The 20,234-nt window shown below is 38.6% G+C and overlaps 1 protein-coding gene across 1 annotated transcript in view; it reads left to right on the top strand.

The window, feature by feature from the left end:
* The window catches only part of LOC149071175 (uncharacterized), a 256,449-nt gene that overhangs the window by 15,912 nt on the left and 220,303 nt on the right, over window positions 1-20,234 (top strand). The window contains exon 3 of the mRNA XM_089248129.1: window positions 18,227-18,257. Coding sequence (XP_089104255.1) covers window positions 18,227-18,257 — 31 coding nt within the window. The remainder of the gene's footprint in view (window positions 1-18,226; window positions 18,258-20,234) is intronic.

The raw sequence follows: 20,234 nt of genomic DNA on the forward strand, positions 1-20,234 counted from the left end.
AAGCAAAGATCCGGAGTCACGTGACTCCGGTCGAAAGGCTGGTCAGGGAATCTCTCTGGCAATGCTTTCCTTATGGCTACTCGTATGACGATCTACACGCGCTGTCTTATTTTTGATTAGAATGGCCAACACTTGCGCAGCTTTCGGATGTTCTGAACGGTTTAGGAAAGGGGGACCAGTATCCTTTCACAAGGGAATACTTTTTTGCTTATTCCTCTTCTTATAAATTAAAAATTGGAATATTAAATTGACGATCCAATGGATTTCTGACGTAATCTCAGTTTTTAACGACTCCATTTTGGATTTAATTCAATTAAAGTTCCAAGTTTTGGTAAAATTCAAATGTCATGAATCATTATTAAATGTTTTAATAGAATTTTTGGCAATAAATGATTGAAATTGTGAGTTTTATGAAGTTTTAACTGAAATATACGTCTCCGCAAGATTTGGCGAGATTTGGCGAGCTAGTGAGTTCATTCGAGTTTTGCTCAACTTGGAAGAAAATATGCTTTTCAGAAGGAGAAATTTATGAAAAATATTCTATTTAAATAGAATGTGAGGAAAACTTCCCCCCCCCCCTCTAGACAATTGCAGTTTTGCATAAAAATAATAGTATTTTTACCCCTCTTCACACCTGAGATAAAACTATTACAGAAAAGAAATTTTTTTATTCATTAATTTATGTTTGTTGTATGTGAAATTGCCGCTTCAAACAAGAAAATTAATTATTCAATTGATTTTTTGAGTCAATATCTGTACTAAGACCTGAAGTCATATATTGTGTACCTCAGATGTTATCTTGAAAAAGAATCATTCTAAAAACGATTTAATACCTTAAATTAAGATTAACATGTGCATACTTTTGGAGCGAAGAGATTACATATATATATATATATATATATATATATATATATATATATATATATATGTGACATGTGTAAATATTATATTATATATATGAAATATTATATCCTAAAATATTATATATATATATATATATATATATATATATATATATACACACTTTAAATTATTACATATATACTCTACATGGAATTTTAATTCTTATAATTTAGAGAAATTGATGATGAGATTCTGTAATTTTCTTGAGTAAAATCTATTTTAATCCTGAAATATTATGTAAGTGTTTACAGTTTTGTGTGATGAGGTTATAAAAGGTTTTTCAGGAATGTTAGAAATGAAACTTTTTCTTATTGTTTGAATATTATTTCATGACTGAATATGGTATGAGTGTGAATGTGTTACATTACATAACATAATATGATGCATTATAATTAATTATACATTAATTATGAGTATATAGAGTAATTGTAATGTTCTGGAAAGATATATTTTTGTTTTAATAACCCCTCGTATAAATAAAGTTTCGAAATTAAAAGCGACAAAGTGAATGAAGAGAATATTTAAAAATATAAATGAATTAGGCTTTACAACATATACGTTGTTCCGTTTTCCAATATTTGTTTATTTTATAGAATTTATTTTTTCAAATCTGATACTCCCTAAATATTTCACATAAAAATGAGTGAAATTCATTGAAAAAATGAAGGAAAGTTTTCATCAACTTGATCGAATTGAGTCAAATTTCGTTACAGCAACATCCTAGCTTCTGCGAAAACGCGCCAAATGTAATAGCGCAGAACCTGTTCTTTCCCCGACAATACTGCTCATCTTTTCTTCACGTTCGACAAGTTTTATGAATAGCGTGCGCGGTCTATTTATATCTTAAGTCTATGGTCCTAATTCGGTCTTTATCTTATCAACCATTCGTCGCAGAGGTATGGTTCTAATTTAAAAGATGCTAAAAATCTGTTCAAGAATCACTCTGTACCAGTTTCAAGAGTGAAAATACAATGTGTCATAAAATGAAATTTTAAAAAATCTAAATTTTTATATGGTCCTCTTGTCTTCTAGCTTCCAATTAGGAAGTTGTTGCCCTGCCTCTCCTGACGCCAATAGAAAATTTCCATGTTTCCAAGTGCAATATTCACACCAAGTGCAATATTCATTTTATTTCCCTCATCGCCCCCCCCCCCCCACCGAACTCAAGTGAACCCATAGGATCCGATGTTATATCAGTAGCTTCTATCACCCCTCCGGACTACTCCATCGCCCCCAAGGAGTTGATATTGCCCACTTTGGGAAATACTGGCATAGGTGGTCTGCAGGCAGACTTGATAAAATTATTCACCAGTTGCAATCGATATTAATAATATCCATATGGGCTCAAATAAAAAATTGTACCTTCATACTTAGGTTCACCATACATAATCGAGGAGAAAGCAAGAAATTACAATCTTAAATACAGGATATCACTAAAATTTTGCCAAAAATTACAATTTATTGTTTTCAATACAATTTCCTAATTACTGCTAAAATTGCTGAAGGGTGTGGAAATAAGGGGCTGCTATATCAATCTCAGTTGACTACAAATCTTATCAACAAAAATGTACAGTACCTCATGAAAAAAAACCTCATTCAAATGACCATATTTTATTAGGGAAAAATACGAGAAATTAGGATCTTATATACGGGGCATCGCCAATTGTCATGCAAAAAAAAAAAAAAAAAATTCCAAAAGTAGGCACCAATCACTGATCGTAATTTAAATTGCTGAAAAATTGGGAGGACAAAATATGTGAAATGAATATTTATAATTTTTCCCATAACTACATATCATATAATTTATATTATGAAAAAGATGTGTGTGTATATATCAGGGCCGGAACTAGAGGGGCGGGGGGGGGCAATCGCCCCGGGCACCAATTGTAGGTGGGAACAAAGAACACCGTTATAAAATCATCGAATTTTAAAGTTGTGGGGGCGGCAAAAATCTTAGTTACGGCCACGGTGTATATTACGACTTTAGGAAGAATTACAAATTCAAGTAAATATCGTTGACGAAACGAGAAAAATGCATAAATAAAATCGGAACAACGAAAATTACAAGTATGTCCCGTAATACGGGACTCGAGCGGTCCGTCAAATTGTTTCAGGTATTTTACTGGTCCTCTTTTTTTCAGATGAGAAGCGCTACTGTATGAGGATCAGCCCAGACTACCAATTATTGACGTCATAACCGAGGTGTCGTTACAACCGAGGTTGACTGAGTCTGCTTTCTATATTGTACTGTTCTCCCTTATTTTCCATTTTATTTCTTTCCTCCCTCCTTCCCTTTTTCCTTAACGTGCGAACAAGGCTACCAGATTTATCACCGATACGCCTACCAGAGATCAAGCAAATTTGCTGCCGAAATCCTGTACGAGAAAAAGGTTAAACTAGTTCAAATTCGTCAGACACTGTAATTGACATTATCTGGGATTTATTTTTCTGTACATAAACTCGTTTGAAGATCAAAGCAATTTTCTTGTAATCTGTTCAAAAAAAAAAAAAAATGTCTTGACTGTATGGTCGGAAGATTCGTGGGGAAGGGGATCACTTCTGCCACTTGGCGTCGGGTTCGTTTATGGCAACCTCGAAAAGCAAAGCCCAGTCGGACATGGCATTCTTCAGGAAGTGGACGGCTGATGCTCCCTCGGCATATTCCACCTGGACGGACGGATCTGCCTTTTCGTACTTATCCGTGACGTACTTGGCGAAGGCCTCCACCGCGTCGATGGTATCGTAGTTAGTGAGGTATTTATTTGCAGTCTTCGCTCCCAGAACCCTCGGGTGGATCTTCTCCGGCGGCGGCTGCTGCTGTTGCTGCTGCTGCTGCTCCGGACCATCCTTGTCTTTGATGTCGGCGGCGAAAACGACCGGGTGGACCACCTTGATCCGCTTGGGGTCTGATGTAGTTTTCGAACTCATCGATGAAGAACCGCCAGGAAACAGTGTAACCGGGGAAGGGTAGAATCTCTGATGTCTTCGGCTAATTTTTCACACCAAGATTCGTAGAATCCTACCTTATGAATCGTGAAAATACACAGTTTCTGCTGAAGAGAATTTCAAAGTTGGTTGTGCAACACACGCGCGCGACGTTTCAGCTGTTGTATTCCTAATTCGCTAGTGACCAAATCACCTAAGAAAATTAACTATTATATTATAATCTACTCTGTTGCGTATTCAATTATGCATTACTTATTTCATGTGTCTCAACAATGGGGGAGCACAATAATCATTTTTCAAAAACAATGGAATCGTTTATATTTCAGTTGAATCGACTAGGATCGTATGAGGTTCCTCGGGGGCTCTCCACGCTACACGTGAGGCTGCTCAAGGGCACGGTAGAATATTTGATGGATGAAGTCACTGTAACTTCGTAGGTAAAAATGTTGGACACTCGAGAACCCCCTCAGCATTTTTTGGCATCCGAGCAAACCAAAATTTATTCAAAAATCAGAATTTTTATATGAAACCCATGCTGAGCACCAGCTCCCACGGGTCTCAAACACTTCCGACCCTTCAAATGAGTTTAATTCCCTTCACTTAAACCGAGCCTTTAGATCATAGTTTCCCAACCTTTTTTCTCCCATCGCCCCCAAAGCAATCTAACCCATAGGATCCTATGTTATACCCGTAGCTTCTATCGCCCCCTAGGAACTTTCCGTTGCCCCCAAGGGGGCATTAACGCCCACGTTGGGAATCACTGCTTTAGATTGTAGCACTATGCATAACTCAGTGACATGAAATGAAAACATGTGTCAAATAAAAAAAATAGAAACTAATTAACGACCGTTATCATCTTGTCGAAAAGAAGTATTGGCTAAAATTTAATGCAGTGTTTCTCAACCTGGGGACATGTGGATATCACTTGTGGTCCTGAGATATTCCGAGGAGGGAGGAGGCCACGGGTGAAAATCAGATGAAAGGGAAGCCACGGCAAGTGGTGAAGGGGGACCACGGACATCTGTGAAGAGAAATAAAGCTTTCAAGTGAAATATGGTGGTGGTGGGGGCTGGTTTGGGTCCCGCGAAAGATTCCGGACACTGACGCAGGATGTGGTACTATGGGGGGATAGGCAGAAGGCGCAAAAAAAAAAAAGTCCCGTACGCGTACAGATTATATCGCGATCCACCCCGATATCTTACATTCTTGTTTCTGGTATTACGGTCAGAGCCCTGTGTCTATTTTCTCAAGTTTTCTCAATCTTGTCGAGGTGTGATTCTAAATCGTGATGGCATGTGAATTTTTACTGTGTTAAGTTTTGGGGGGTCTTGATTAAAGTCTACGCTGCCGTCTTAACACGTGGGCCCACCTGGGCACAGCCGGGGACCTCAAGGGAAGAGGGGAGCCTCTGAAAAACGAGAAGAAGTTCCATTTTTCGAGAATTTTATAGATAGGTCCTCAGAAAAACCACTTGGCCCGGGGGCCCCATGATGCTCTTAAGACAGCCCTGCTGCCGCCCCCTTACAATCTGCCGCCCGGGTGCAAGGCACCCCTTGCACCCTCGCTTAAGCCGCCCCTGCTTGATGCTGTGGTCTTCCAAAAGTAATATCTAGTGAAGCGGAGTTGCTTTTTGAAATTGTAGTAAAATTTTTCTGTAAAGCAAGCTTTCCTACGGCAGAAATCTCAGTGCATTGGCTAGATTTCCTAATGACCAAATTCCAAAATAGTTAGAACAAGCAGGACCGTCTTAAGAGCATCATGGGGGCCCCCCGGGCCAAGTGATGTAGATTTTGAGGCCTTACCTGAAAATTCTCGAAAATTTCAATCACATCTCATTTTTTTGTGAGGCCCCTTTCCTCTTGAGGCCCCCGGGCCGTGTCCGGGTGGTGCCCATGCGTTAAGACGGCAATGAGAGCAAGGCATACACAATTTTTATGCAAACTGCTTTCCGTGATCGCAAGTGCTGACCAGGACCGGAATCAGGGGGAGGCGAAGGGGAAGGCAATCGCTCGGGCAGCAAAATTTAGGAGGTGGAAAATTTTACGTGGGAATATCATCGAATTTTTTACATTGGTCGAAGGGCAGTGAAAGCATGTTGTCCCCTCCCCCCACCCCCACAAAAATCCTAGTTACGGTCCTGATGGTGCTGAGGATTACATAAATATAGACTGTCAATGTACAAATTGAACCTGACATGACAGATATTGTCCATATAATAGACAGGCTCAGTGTTGCCTGTCTTCAAAAGTGGTGATAAATCTGATGTTTCAAATTACCAACCTATAGTTAAAATGAATTCTATTTGTAAAGTATTTGAACTTATCATTCATGAAAGAATTTATGGCCACGTTCGTTCCTGGTTTTCTAGTTGTCAACATGGTTTTATTGCTAAGAGATCTTCATTAACTAATTTAGTCGAATTTTCTCAAGATGTAGCTCAAACTATAGATAATAAGCAGCAAATTGATGTTGTTTATACTGATTTCTCAAAGACTTTCGATTCAATCAATCATATTCTTCTTCAGAAGGTCAGGGGTTGGGGCTTTTCTGAACATCTGCTCAAGTGGATTGAGTCATACCTTACTGGGAGATCTCAGAGAGTATTTTCAATGGTTGTAAATCCTCTTCTTATGCTTGTTTTTCTGGTGTTCCCCAGGGGTCGATTATTTATAAATGATTTACCTGATTGTATCGATACTAAATGCTTAATGTTTGCTGATGACGTAAAAAATTTTCATGTTATTAATAATGCTGATGACGCTGCTAAATTACAAGAATCTATTAACAAACTGAATTTATGGTGTGTAAATAATAAGTTGTATTTAAACATTGATAAGTGTAAATGTATTACCTATAGTAGGAGGCATTCTCCACTTATATACGATTACAGTATTGATGGTCAATTACTTCTAAGGGTTGATTGTGTGAAGGATTTAGGTGTTATATTTCACAGTTCTTTTTCGTTTAACCAACATATTAATTATATAGTGTCTAAAGCATCCAGAAGTCTTGGTTTTATAATTCGTAATAGTAAGCTTTTTCACAATGTTGAAACTATTTTGTTACTTTTCAATTCCTACGTTCGATCTGTTTTGGAATACTGTAGCATAATTTGGAATCCTCATTGCTTATTTAATATAGTTAAAATTGAACGTGCTCAAAACAGGTTTTACGCTATGTATATTTTATGAAACATCAGTCATATAATCACTACTTATCAAACGAAATACTTCGCTCATCGTTCTGTTATGGTTCCCTTGAAACTCGCCGTCTCAGGGCCCTTACTAGGTTTTTTGTAAAAATTATTCACACTGATATTGATGCACCTGATATTCTAAACCTTATTACTTTTTATTGCCCACGAATCAATCTTAGATGTCGTAATCTTTTTTATGCTCCTCCATATCGTTCTGATGTTTTGAAAAATTCTCCATTGTACCGATTTCTGAGATGCAGTAATACTGATGATGTATATTTTTAAACTTTGAATTTTGTATATATGTGTTTTTCTTGTATTCATATATGCAAACTGTAACTGGGCTTTTGCCTGTAGTTTGTATTTAAATAAATAAATAATAATAACCCCTATATAATAATCGATAAATCGACATGGATATTTACTGTTAGTGCTGCCATCTATCTCGATACAAAGTAACCTCGAACGTCAAATTTCCTTTGATAGGCAATTAAAAAAAAAATACAAACCAAAAAATCGACTCATTATAATTTTCAAAACCCATAGCCCTTCCCCCACCCACATCCTGAACGGCCTGTGGACCGAAGTTCTTTTCGGTTCCCCACACCAAGATTTTTCACGGGTCATTAATTATAAAAACAATGAAATAATAATACAATACTGTAATTGCAGTTAATTCCAGCCCCCATCCCAGAGATGAAGTCGGGGTCCCCACATCCTGGAGCAGGGACCATGGGCTGGGACCTATGCAAGAAACCCTTCCCCCCCCCCTTCCGAACTCGGAATTACTTTTCACGGGCCCTTCTATAGTTAACTTATAGTGTGAAAAGTAATTATAATTTATAACAAAAAAAAATTAGAATTGTTTCGGTCCCTAGGGCTGGAAACAGGGCCGTCTTAAGAGCATCACGGGCCCCCGGGCCAAGTGATTTTTCTGAGGTCCTACCTGGCAAATTCTCGAAAAATTCAACTAATTCTCATTTTTCTGAGGCCCCCGGGCCGTGCCCGGGTGGGCCCCATGCGTTAAGACGGCACTGACTGGAACCCCGTCAACTCCGCCCTTGTGGGGCCATGACTGGAGACCTGTCAGCCCCTCCCCTCATGATGTGGTGGCCATGCCAGAACCTTTACTGATCGGTCACTTATACAACAAGACTGTAGCCATGATCTTTTTCTTCGGTGGATATAGGCCATGGCTATAACTAGGATTTTTCCCGCCCAGGGCAAACATTATTTTGCCCCATTTTTAGAATTCGATAACTTTATAACTTTGTTCCCACCTAAAATTTCCGCCACCCCTAATTTTTGCCGTACGGGGGTCCCCCCCCCCCGCCGCCTCCGGGTAGGCTACTTATAGCACAAAGGTGGCCGAGGCTAGATCGAGGCCACAGCCCACGTGGTGACTTCGCAGCTCCAGAGAAGGTAAAAATACTGTCAATTACATTGAATTTCTGATCATTATTTGATCTATTGGTTCCAACAGGGTACCTCCTGATCGGGGCGCGGACCCAGGACAAAGTGACGGAAGGAGCGAATTGTATAAGTTCGTTTGATCGTCCCATATTTTACGGGACGGAGAAATTTTCCCATATTATTCCGCTCTTGGGAGGGGTGGTCGGTCTCATAACCACCGCTCACCCTCCGGAGCCGCGCCTGAGCGAAAGCTTCAGCCACGAATGGAGCCAGGTGCGGATCCCGGACGATATGACGGGAGGGGCGAATTGTGTGAACTGCATGGGTCCCGTATTTTACGGAACAGATAAATATTTTTATATTATTCCGTTCTCATGGGAGAGGCGGTCGTTCCTATCTCCCGGTATGGATACCCGCCTGAGCGAAGACAGGCATGTTCAGCTACGAATGGAGCGGAGGCAGGCATCTTCAACTGAAAATAAAGCCGGGGCGGATATCTTCAGCTACGAATGAAGTGAAGGCAACCACATCTTCAACTGCGAATTGAGTACAGGCAAACATCTTCAGCTTCGGATGAACCGAGGCAAATATCTTCAGCTGTGAAGGAAGGCTTCGTTATGAAGCTGATGCAAACATGTTTAGCTGTGAATGTAGCCAAGGCAGACATCTTCAGCTACGAATGAAGCCGAGGTAGATATCTTCAACTTCAAATGGAGCGAAGGCAGACGTCTTCAGCTGTGAATGGAGCAGTGGGTGGCGGATACAGGATGATGTGTCCATAGGCATGAGATTAACGTGTTATATTATATCTATGGATAAATTGGAGAAACGACTGAATGTGTAGGTGCATCGGATCATCCCGTATTTTACGGGACAGGCATATTTCCCCCCATATTATTTGGCTCTTGGGAAGGGGCTGTATCATGTCTTGTATATGATAGAATCTGGAATTAAACTTATCTGATCTAGAATATACCAATCTCACTGATTTTCAGTGTAAGCTACAAACGCCGGAATAAACGATATAAATGGTCGTCTATATATGGCCGGCGCTTCCATTTCATTCACACCCGCCAGTGGTGGATGACGTGGTCATCTGAAGTTGGTTTTCTGTGGTCCCCAACTTCGAGGCGCAAATGCGAGAGCCTGTCTATCCGTTAAAATGTCTCGCCACAGAGAGCAACAGGCCTTCACAAACAGTGCAAATATTCAATCGTAACACTTCACGCCCGAAAAATCAGACACGACACTAGATACGCACTCAGACTGTGTTAGGTACACACACTTATATTTCCGGCACAACTCACTAGACAGTAAATTGATCATAGATGGCGATAGACCTGAGTTGTGCTCGGTTTGAAATGAAAGGAAGTGGTGGATGAAAGATGCTGACTCTTGTCTTTTTGGGCGAGGTAGACAACTTCAGTTGGAAATGGAGTGGAGGCAGGCAGATCCAGGGCGATGTGTGTCGGAGAAATGACTTATTGTGTAGGTGCATTAGCATTAGATCATCAACTATTTTACGGGACAGACAAATTTTCTCCCATATTATTCGGCTCTTTGGAGTATCCCACCCCTGTTGTTGCGTGCTTGGGCTGATCAACAAACTACAGGGTGGGCAACAAACAAGTCCGAAGAAACTTTAAAAATGAATAAACCGGAAAAATAACCGAAATTAAAAACGGTTTGTAGGGTTGGCTTCGCTAGCTCACGGGAATTTTTTAAGACGGGGGAAAAAAAATAACGACGAGTTCATAACCTAATGTAGGAAATACGTAAATAAATGTTTGTTGCCTCTCTTTATGCAAATTATGTTTACGTATTCGGTGAAATGATCGACGTAATCAGATGTTTTCGGCACGCGAATCATCAAAACACATCAATTACTATATATACATTACAATAAGAACAACTTGAAGAGTCGTTTTGTCACCTGGATGATAATAATAATCATTATTATTATCATTATTACCGTCCTCTTATTTCCTTATGGTACTGTATACAATTCTTTTCAAGCTCGATATTGGAGAGAAATATTGTTTACGATCCATAGCGGCATCGTTGTGATAGATCTTGATCTCGAATTTTTTTCAATATCTAGCCTACGATGCCAAATTTTTCGGAAAACCAGCAATACAAACAGTTGTGATAACAAAATATTATCATCATTACACTGTTGGGCTTTATTTTTTTATTTAAATTTTGATATCCGAATATTTTACTGGATTTAATAAATTATATTTATAAGCATAAAGGCCTATAGTATCGAAAAACAAAATTCTCCTTTCACTTTGAATGCCATAATATTCACAAGCAGAGTATTTCATTTAATGCAAGTAATAGTAAGTTTTCTAAAATTTCATTGTTAAATAATTTTATTAATAAAAAAAAAATGATGATGTTATTTATTTCCAAAATTAATTTATTTTAATGGTGTTGTATTTAAGAAATCTATGTATTCAAAATTTTATAGTTATTGTAATAAATTTTAAAACTCTATTTATTTAATAATATAAATTCATTAAATAAATCAAATAAATTTTTATATGAATTTTGAAATGATTTAAAATATTTCTGAATAATAACAATTTTCCCAAATGTTATATTGAGCCGTTTTGAGAAGTTCTTTGCCCCGGGACCGAAATATATTTGCGGCCCCCTTCAAATAATGCATTGAAGTCCTCAAGATTTTATTTGGTTACTACCTTCAAAGTTTGAAATAGCCCCTGAAAAAAAACGGGCGCGGTAGCCCAGTTCGATAAGATACTCGCCTAAAGTACCAAAAGGATGTTTAGAATTGTCGCGAGTTCGATACCCGGTTCATCCTTGTCAGAAAACTTTCCTGACACAGGGGTGCAACAGCGACATGACCGCAGAAAAATATTGTTACAGCACGGAGTCCCCCATTGAGGGGTTAGCGCATTAACCTTTCGATGAGTATAAAACAAGCCTGCCGTTAGCAATCGGCAAATAAATGGTTGGTCCTGGTCTAAAATTAGCCGTCGAGTGCACAAAATGACCTTGGTGCGCGACAAAAATGATCAATAATCAGCACCTGTTAAATGCGCAGAAAAAGCATGCGTATCTCAAGAAATGCGTGGGAGGTTTGCGTTCCCCCTTTTAGCAACATAGGAAAGGATCGGTTGTTCCCTTGAAATGAATAAGTGTGTGCTTAGTTTTTGAAATTATTTTATTGAAGGCTTATCCCCCCCCCCCCTTATGCGTTCAAGACGTGATTAGCTCTTAAAATGCGTGGCTCACTCTTAGAAATTTCGTAGGTGTGCATAGTCATTGAAATGTGTCGGCCCTGGGGTTCCGTGACAGCTTTTTGAGGTTCCTCGTGATCAAAGGCCACGGAACCCTTAAAAATCTCGGAAACTTCAGAGCTTTAAAAGACCTTTCTTGTTACTAATACTCGCAAAGCTGTTCTTTGTTTTGAATTTTTTTTTTATTATGAGATAGTGTTTAAAAAAAAAATCAGAACATTGAGGAAAGAGTGAAGATTGAAAGTTTTTTTTTGCTGAGCAGAGAAAAATTCTCTATATTTGTACATGGTAGCATTTTATTTTCGTCATTTTGCGCAGATATCGAGGTATCAAAATTCTGTGCGCAGAGGAACAACAGGTCTGTGCATGTGAAGTAAGAGAATGGGGGGAAAAAATTAGAGAACACATATTTTAATGTAGGGATAAAGTTTTTTGCCTTTTCCCGCAGAATCTTGGAGCTTACCCGTGCCCCGCCACCACCTACAGTCAGGCTCCCTGGATTGAGATATTTGTTGGGGCTTCCTCTATAATGAATTTATAGTGCATATTTGCCAATTCCCAGACTTGAAAAATCTGCAGTTTATTCCGTGATGACACATTCCGCAGAATATAGAAACGAAAAAAATAGACAAAGAAAACGTCAAATAAATAAAGAGGGAAAAACTGGGGGACTTTTTTTTGAAATTGCAACGTGTGACCATATACAAATCCCATTTTCCAGGGACGAATTTTTCCCTGTCCTGATTTTTTTAGCAGTAATTACCCACTTTGCTCGCTGTAATCATCATATTTGGAGACAAGCACCGATTTTTCTTACTTGAAAAATCCTGATTCCCCCCATATTTTCTTCCTGAGAAACTGGGGTCAGCCTGAAATCGCAAGGACTGGAAGAGTATTTTCTTTAAGGATTTTCTATTCAAACAAAGATGAATTTGAGGACTTTTTCAAGGATTTTTCTATGAAGATACGAAAAATCGGAAGAATTAGATTTCCGACCGGAAGATTTTAATAAGGCTGGAAAATCGGTAGCCTTTCGGGTGAATTGGAAGAATTGGCACCTATGATAGTGTAAAAAAAAAAAATATTGAGATCTGTCTCACGTCCCCGTGCTAGAGCCCTGCCAGGACTAAATAACTGTGCTCACATAAACTATTGAGGATGCACGCTTGAATTCGTACTCAGGAGATATTCACCGACAACTCATATGCTCACCCTATGATTCAATGATTCGCATATTGAAGAATATGCCAGAGTTCTTGTAAGGAAGCTTTTCTTTTCTTCTCTTGATAGGAGATGGTTATAATTATTATTGATTGATGGTTATGATTATGGTTATAATTTGATTATAATCAAATCTCTTGATTCGTTTTTTGGAAATTTTTTATTCACTCGAAGTGACGATTCTTGGATTACAGAATTTACGTGTACTTTACGGGACACCCAGGGTCATCTAAACACATGAATCCCCTCCGGGTACAGCACGGGGACTCATGGCCTCCCCACCTTGCAGTAGGCTGTGCTCCCATGTCAGACCTCATCTATTATGAATTTTTAGTGTGAAGAACAAAAAAAATAATGAGAGAGAGAAAGGATCATCTCGGGACTCCGGTCTGGAGCTTTGTCAGTCCCCCTACTTTGTGAGGGCTATGCACGGGCCCTATTGCATAGGGTCTTCCACGATAAGATCTAGCACAATGATTTATGACAATAAATACTTTTTTTTAGAGGTGGTGCCCTCTTTCATTTTGCCCTGGGGCTATGATGCTTTCGAGACGGCAGTAGGGAAAATTTTTTTTGTTTTTTTTGGGTAAATCTTCAAATACGTATTTTAGTTAGTTATACAGAACAGCCTCATCATCGTCCAGCGTTCCATTGAACCGACTCAACTTACCATGCCTCAACTTACTTAACGCATGTAAGTGAGAAGCATGACATGTGTGAGAAGCTTGCTTACCCCTAGAAATGCATAAACGACTTGCTGATCTCTAGACATTTCTGTATGGCTTGCGTACAAGTAGAAATGCATAGGAGACTTGCTGATCTCCCAAAAAATGTATGCGAGTGAGTATAGCATAATAATGAAATGCGCAGAACGCTTTTGCGTATCCTAAGAAATATGTACAAACGGAGCATGCATACCCATTGAATCACGTAGATGGCTCGTTTAACCTACGACAGAAATAGGTTTGATGGGCTCCTAGATATGCCTTCGAGATGTGCGTGTACCCATTGTCCCCTCGTCCTGCAGCAGGTCCTCTAGACTGGGATTTTGGTGAGCCTCCAGGCCAAACTTTTCACGCGAATTTGTAGTGTGAAAAAAAAAGATAAGAACACGGGCTGGAGCTCACCCCATGGTGCCCCTACAAGGGTGAGGCTGACAGGGCTCCAACCCTGGGGCCAGAGACAATTTTCTCATTTTAATTCTTGTTTTTTTCACGTTATAAATTCATCATAAAAGGATCCTGTGAATCTGGTCTGGGGGCGCAAAAAATCCCAGCCTAGGGGGCCTCTACTCCAGGATGTGGTGGGGGGCATAGTCGCACCCTTGCGGGAGAGGTATCTCCTCGAAAATTGTGCCATAATGAATGTTCTACAGATTTTATGCTTAATTTTTTCAATTTTTCTACCATCGCTAATTTTCGTGTACCCTTGAACAATCCTTCACGTACCTCTAGGTCTAGGGGGTACGCATACTACAGATGGGGTACCCTACAGATGTATGTATCAGGGTATATATAGAAATTGTGTTAACAACATTCCACCATATTCTTTTCTTTTCTTTTTAGGCTGGAATTGACACATTCCAGAGCAGTATTTAGGCGTTAAAGATCGTCTTTCACTTCGGAAGTGTGGTATCGAATAGGCAGAAAGGAAGTAGGCTAAATGTTAGGCCACAGAAGAACTACATAATAGTAATAAAGCCCCCTTCGAAAAGGGAAAGTGGGTGAAATGAATGCCTAGTTTTTAGTGAAGCATTGTTTGCGGACGATTTATTGGGCCTCATTTACGGCCACTGCTGCCGTTTTCTTTTCTTCCCATGTGCCATTGCAACTAAACAAATGGCCCTGGATAGGGTGGAGCGATGTGATTTGCAGCTCAGGCTTTTACATATATAGGTATTTGATAGGGGTCTCCCTCTTCTTCTTTTTAGGCAATAATGGCCTGTCACCTTTTTTTTTTATTTTCATGGTAATTAAAAGGGAAAGGCTCGGGAGTTGGTTGTTCTTTTGTAAAAAGAAGAAGATGGGCCTCCTCATTAGAAGAAAAGGAGAAGAAGAAGAGACAATATAAAAGCCTAAAGGAAAACGCCTGTGTTAAAGTGGGCGTGGGCTCGCTTCCTGTTCAGGCTTTTCTTTTACGGTTCTTTTGTGCAGTTTCTTAAGGTTTTGCGGCTATCGTGGTGCTGTGAAAACGGTACTTGGTATATTTTGGAGAAGTTCTACCAAAAATATTTTTCTTTTAGAACATTAAATATATACAGTACTAGCTATAATATCCGGAGCTGCCCGGGTTTTCTTCAATCACCAGGAGGATTGGAAAAGTGACAAACTATTATAAAGGCATAAACTATCATACATAATACTGACATCATTAAAGAAGTAGCAAACCATTGTGAAGACATATACAGCATCTGAAACGCATTGCAAGGGAACCACGGTAACCAAAGTGAACATTCCGAAAGTGATTGTCAAGGACCAGGAACCATTGTTGCCCCACAGTTTTTTGCCTATTCCGGGCATTTGTCCAGGCCTGACGAACTTTTAAAGTAGCCTATCGTTCAATCCGAGTCCTGCTTTTGGTATATATACAAAATTTGGGACAAAATCGGTTTAAAATTGTAGATTTGTATAAAGAACATACGCACCCCCACACACACACACACAGACAAACAGAAAATCAATTTTATATATGCCTATGCAGTATATATCAGCGACTGGGTCGCCGTTTCGGTTAGTAAGTATATATCAGTGGTTCCCAACCTTTGCGAGCCCGCAGCCCGTTTTCATTCATTTTTGTGAAAATGAAAAAGGGCCCGGTCAAACACACGACCAACGTATATATATATATAACGTATGCAGTCAAACCTCGTTAGTGCGTCACCCGGTTAACACGTCACTCCGCTTACCGGATCACTTTTTGGAAGTCTCAATTATCCTCAGGCAGGAACTGGCACAGCTATGGCTTACTCCGTTTAACGAGTCACTCCGCTTATCAAGTCATACTTTTGCTCTCCCAAGAGTGATTCATTAACGAGGTTGGACTGTATATATACGTTGAAATTGGGAAAAAAAATTCAATAAAACAATTAAAAATTTGTTTTCAAAAAATTGCATATATACAATGCAATTTTTTGAAAACAAAATTTTAATTGTGTTTTATTGAATTTTTTTTCTCAAAATTTCCCTTGAAAAATATCTTTATTAGAAAACGGCGGGAAAAATTATTATTTTTTAAATATATTAAATAATTTGCAGGTTACGTTTTCTTCAAAAGAAATAGGATATACGAAAATTTTTTTTCTTTTTGTAAAAAAAACATTTAACATATTTCTGGTGAAACATGAAAAAATATTTTCGGTAAAACGTTAAAAAGTAAAAAGGGGAAAATATTTTTGGTAAAAAAAAAAATATATATATTTTTGGTAAAACATGAAAAATTATCTTTGACGGAACATGAAAAATTATCTTTGACGGAACATGAAAAATACATTTTTGGTAATACATAAAGAATACTTTTGGTAAAAATATTTTGGTAAAACGTGATAAACATGAATTTGGGAAAACATGAAAAATATATTTTTGGTAAAACTTGAACAAAGTCTCTTGAAAAATACATAGCGTTCTTTAGGTGAAATACATTTTTTAGGTGAAAATTTAATATGTTAAAAAAAATGTTTTTACAACAAATATGAGAATATTTTTTTTAAGATACTATAATCATTTTATTATTAAATATTACAGTCGAATCTGGTTAAAACGAACTCCAAGAGACCGGACAAATAACTTTATTATAAAGAAATTCCAGGTTTTTCCATTGTTCCTACGTAAACTTATCTGGGGATTAGAAAAGTGTTCGTTAAAACGGGATTCGACTGTATTTCAAAGAGGAGAGTATTGTCTTTGCAAGTTATTGGTGATGTTCAGTGTTAATGTTCGCGCAAATAATGAATTTTTTTTTACCATGAATATTTATTAAATAATTAATATATACATTTTTTCTAATTATTATTATTTGATGGAAAGTTGAAGGGAAAAATCAATGTAAAAATTTCGAAATTTTCTTTTTGTCTTGAGGTATGAAATACAGTCGACCCCGCTTATAACGTTTCCCATTTAGAACGTTTCCCCGCTTAGTACGACTTATTCTCGTGGTCCCAACTCTAAATAATTCTCATTAAGCTTTCCCGTTTGAATCGTTTTCTCGCTTACAACGTTTTTTATGACGGTTGTTTTAAAAAACGTTATAAGTGGGATCCACTGTAAATTTATTCCATGTGCACCTGATAACAATATTCAAATTGATTTTATGGAGAATTTTATTTTAACGAATCAGAATGAAGCAATTTACTGCAGTGTTTCTCAACCGTCAGGTCGCGGCCCGGTACCGACCCCTGACAACAGTCAAACTGGGCCATGGGTGACTCACCCCGCGTTTCATTTTCCCTATTTATTTTCCTATTAATCGAGCGTATGACCGTTCAAGGTTGCAACTAGATACTTTGTCAGCAAGCACTCATTTCAGCACCCCGTGTAAAGTTGAAGCAGGGATTCTTAAATCATGGGTCGCGACCCAATCTTGAGTCGCAGGGGTTTCGGAGATCGGTCGAACGAATCTACTTATAGCCAGGGAGTCTTGAGCTATTGTCATGACCCAAAACTTGATTCACAACTTCTTTTTGAGATGGTTCGTATAAATCCACTTATACAGCCAGGGATCCTTGTGTGAGCTATAGGTCCCTACAAAAACTTGATTCGCGTGGGTCTCTGCGAAAGGGTTCGTACAATTTCGCTTACTATCCTGTTATAAATGCACTTGTTGCGTCACTGGTCTCACTAATTTTAAAATATACAGTTTCTTGAGTCGGGACGCTGATTTTGGGTCAATGCTGAAAACGGTTAAAACCCCTGAGTCCAGCACCGTGGGGCACCAGACCCACCTCTTCCACCTTAGTTGCGGCCATGGCTCTCACAGGGGCGGGGCTGACAGGGTTCTAGCCCTGGGGCGGGATGGTTATAATTTTTTGCTTTTCACGCTATAAATTAACATTATACGGGCCTGAAAAAGATCCCATACTAGGGCCCTGCTCCAGGATGTGGGGGCCCATAGTTGTTTGGAACCGGGTCCTCCACACACATTCAAAAAAAAAAAGATCTTTACTGCCATGTCATAGCAATATTAAAGTACGTAAGAATAAAGCTAGTTTAAATTAAATAATTCCAGCAATTTTTTTAATGATTTTTAAAAAAAAAATTGTAAACAAATTTTATTCATTTATTTATAGGTTGGACGAACTTTCTGAATGCCCAGAAAAGGTAATATTTTGTCTTTTATTGAACGTGGAAATGACACGCTCATGGTAGGCTTACTTTTCAATGAATGTCCGAAGTGACGCAAAGAGAATAATGTGTTTACATGGATTATTAGTTCTGGTTTGCAAAAAAAAAAAAAAGAATATCATAGAAGAACAATCTTCCATACAAGGGTGTCATTTCTATCCTTGAACCCATAGAAATGTTGAATCGAATGCATTTTATATCTGAACATATATCAAGTTTTCTGGGAATCGGACAGCGAGAAATATTTGAATTTTTACCCGGATTTTCGATGATTATCACCGATTCTCTTCATTAAAAATATCATTCATGTTGGAAGACGGTGACCAATGTTTTGTTTTTTCCTGAATGTTAAGATGTTGTTCACCGAACACAAAGAACATGCGATTGGTATCTTCGTATTTGATTTGATAGGTTATTAGTTTTTCTTTCATATATTGGTCGGCTTTTTGCTATATGATATACAAATACGGGTCATAACAGCTCCAACACGCAAGGAGCCGCAGAAATCATTTATTGAAAAAAAAACCCCCATGTAAAAATATGATCTCTGATAACGATAACAGGTCATCATAAGTTTAAGATCGATCGAATGTGTTAAACAAACAGAATTTTAGATTGTATCTATGTAACAAGAATATGATGTAATAGTAGGTATAGTATGATCTTATTGACGCGGGTCGTATCAATTTTTCTATTATTGTACTTGATAATTTCTTTAATCTGATAACACATCTGCGAGATCGCGTGAAACACTATGTGAAAACAAAATCGGTTCTTTGAATCATGGACGGCAAAGATTTTGTTTTTGGTTATGTGAATCGGTTCTAATACACAGCTTACAGCTTGATTACCATATTCGGTGTTGTTTTATCGATACGTATGATTTGGTTCCGGAGAAAAGAATTCCGTAAAACCCTCGATATAACGATATTCTGCTGATCAAAGAAAAAAACAAAGAGGTGTTATCGTTATCCCGAGTACTCGATCGTTATCATCAAGTGCCGTCAGATTTATGCTGTTTTTGGCAGCTCTTCTGAATTGTTGTTGTTAGTACTGCCATAAATGCATTTGTTAGCGTTTATTCACTGTGGAAAGTTCTAAAATAGGTTTCATTCACCGATTTGAATTCAGTTACATAGTTTATTCACCCTTTGAAGTAGTTTACCGCATTACACTTTTGTTTACCCCATCATGGCATATATCCAGCATCAATAAACACTTTCGTAGGGGTAGATAGTGCAAAATATCGATGTTATTAGGTATCCCCGAAAGAGCAAAAAAAAAAAAACTAGCGAGGAATTTAGAAATACATTGAAGATGATTTTTTTGATCGAAATATGAAAAATATCGTTGCAGTGGATTCAAAATCTCTCAAAAAATACCGTTATGGAGGAATTTATCGTAGTAGAAGATATGCCGTTGTATCGAGAGGAGTTTATCATTGGACACATTGGCCACACATGCTCAACCTGTGGCCCTCGGATCTGTTTTGACCCGCTACCTGAAACTTCATTTTGTGAAAATAAACTGAGCAGCACATTTTTAGATGACTTACGTCTGTCATAAGCGCCTTATGACCATTACGACAGGCAGACGCTGCGCCTTCGCGAACGGGCCAGAACAATTGACCCGGTCAATATCCGAAATTCGGGCTTTCACCGGCACCAATATATCGATCCTTATATATCCCTATATCGATTCCTATGATTCGAGGTCATCAACGCGTTGGCGTATTTTTTCTGATTAATTAAATTAATTTATACAAATACAAATACAAATACAAATACAACGCCACAACAGGCAAATTGCCCAACGAGGTGGCTGATTTAAGAACATCATGGATCCCCGAGCCCCTACCTACTACTGCTACACCACACATGCACCCCCCCCCCCCCCCCCCCCCCGCGGAACCCCCCAACGAATCGGTAAATGCGGGAATGTGCGTGTACGTGT

Source organism: Pholcus phalangioides, unplaced genomic scaffold (genome assembly GCF_987345545.1).
Source record: "Pholcus phalangioides strain wild (caught in Gottingen) unplaced genomic scaffold, Ppha-v1.0 ptg000019l_1, whole genome shotgun sequence".
Classification (NCBI taxonomy): Eukaryota; Metazoa; Arthropoda; class Arachnida; order Araneae; family Pholcidae; genus Pholcus; species Pholcus phalangioides.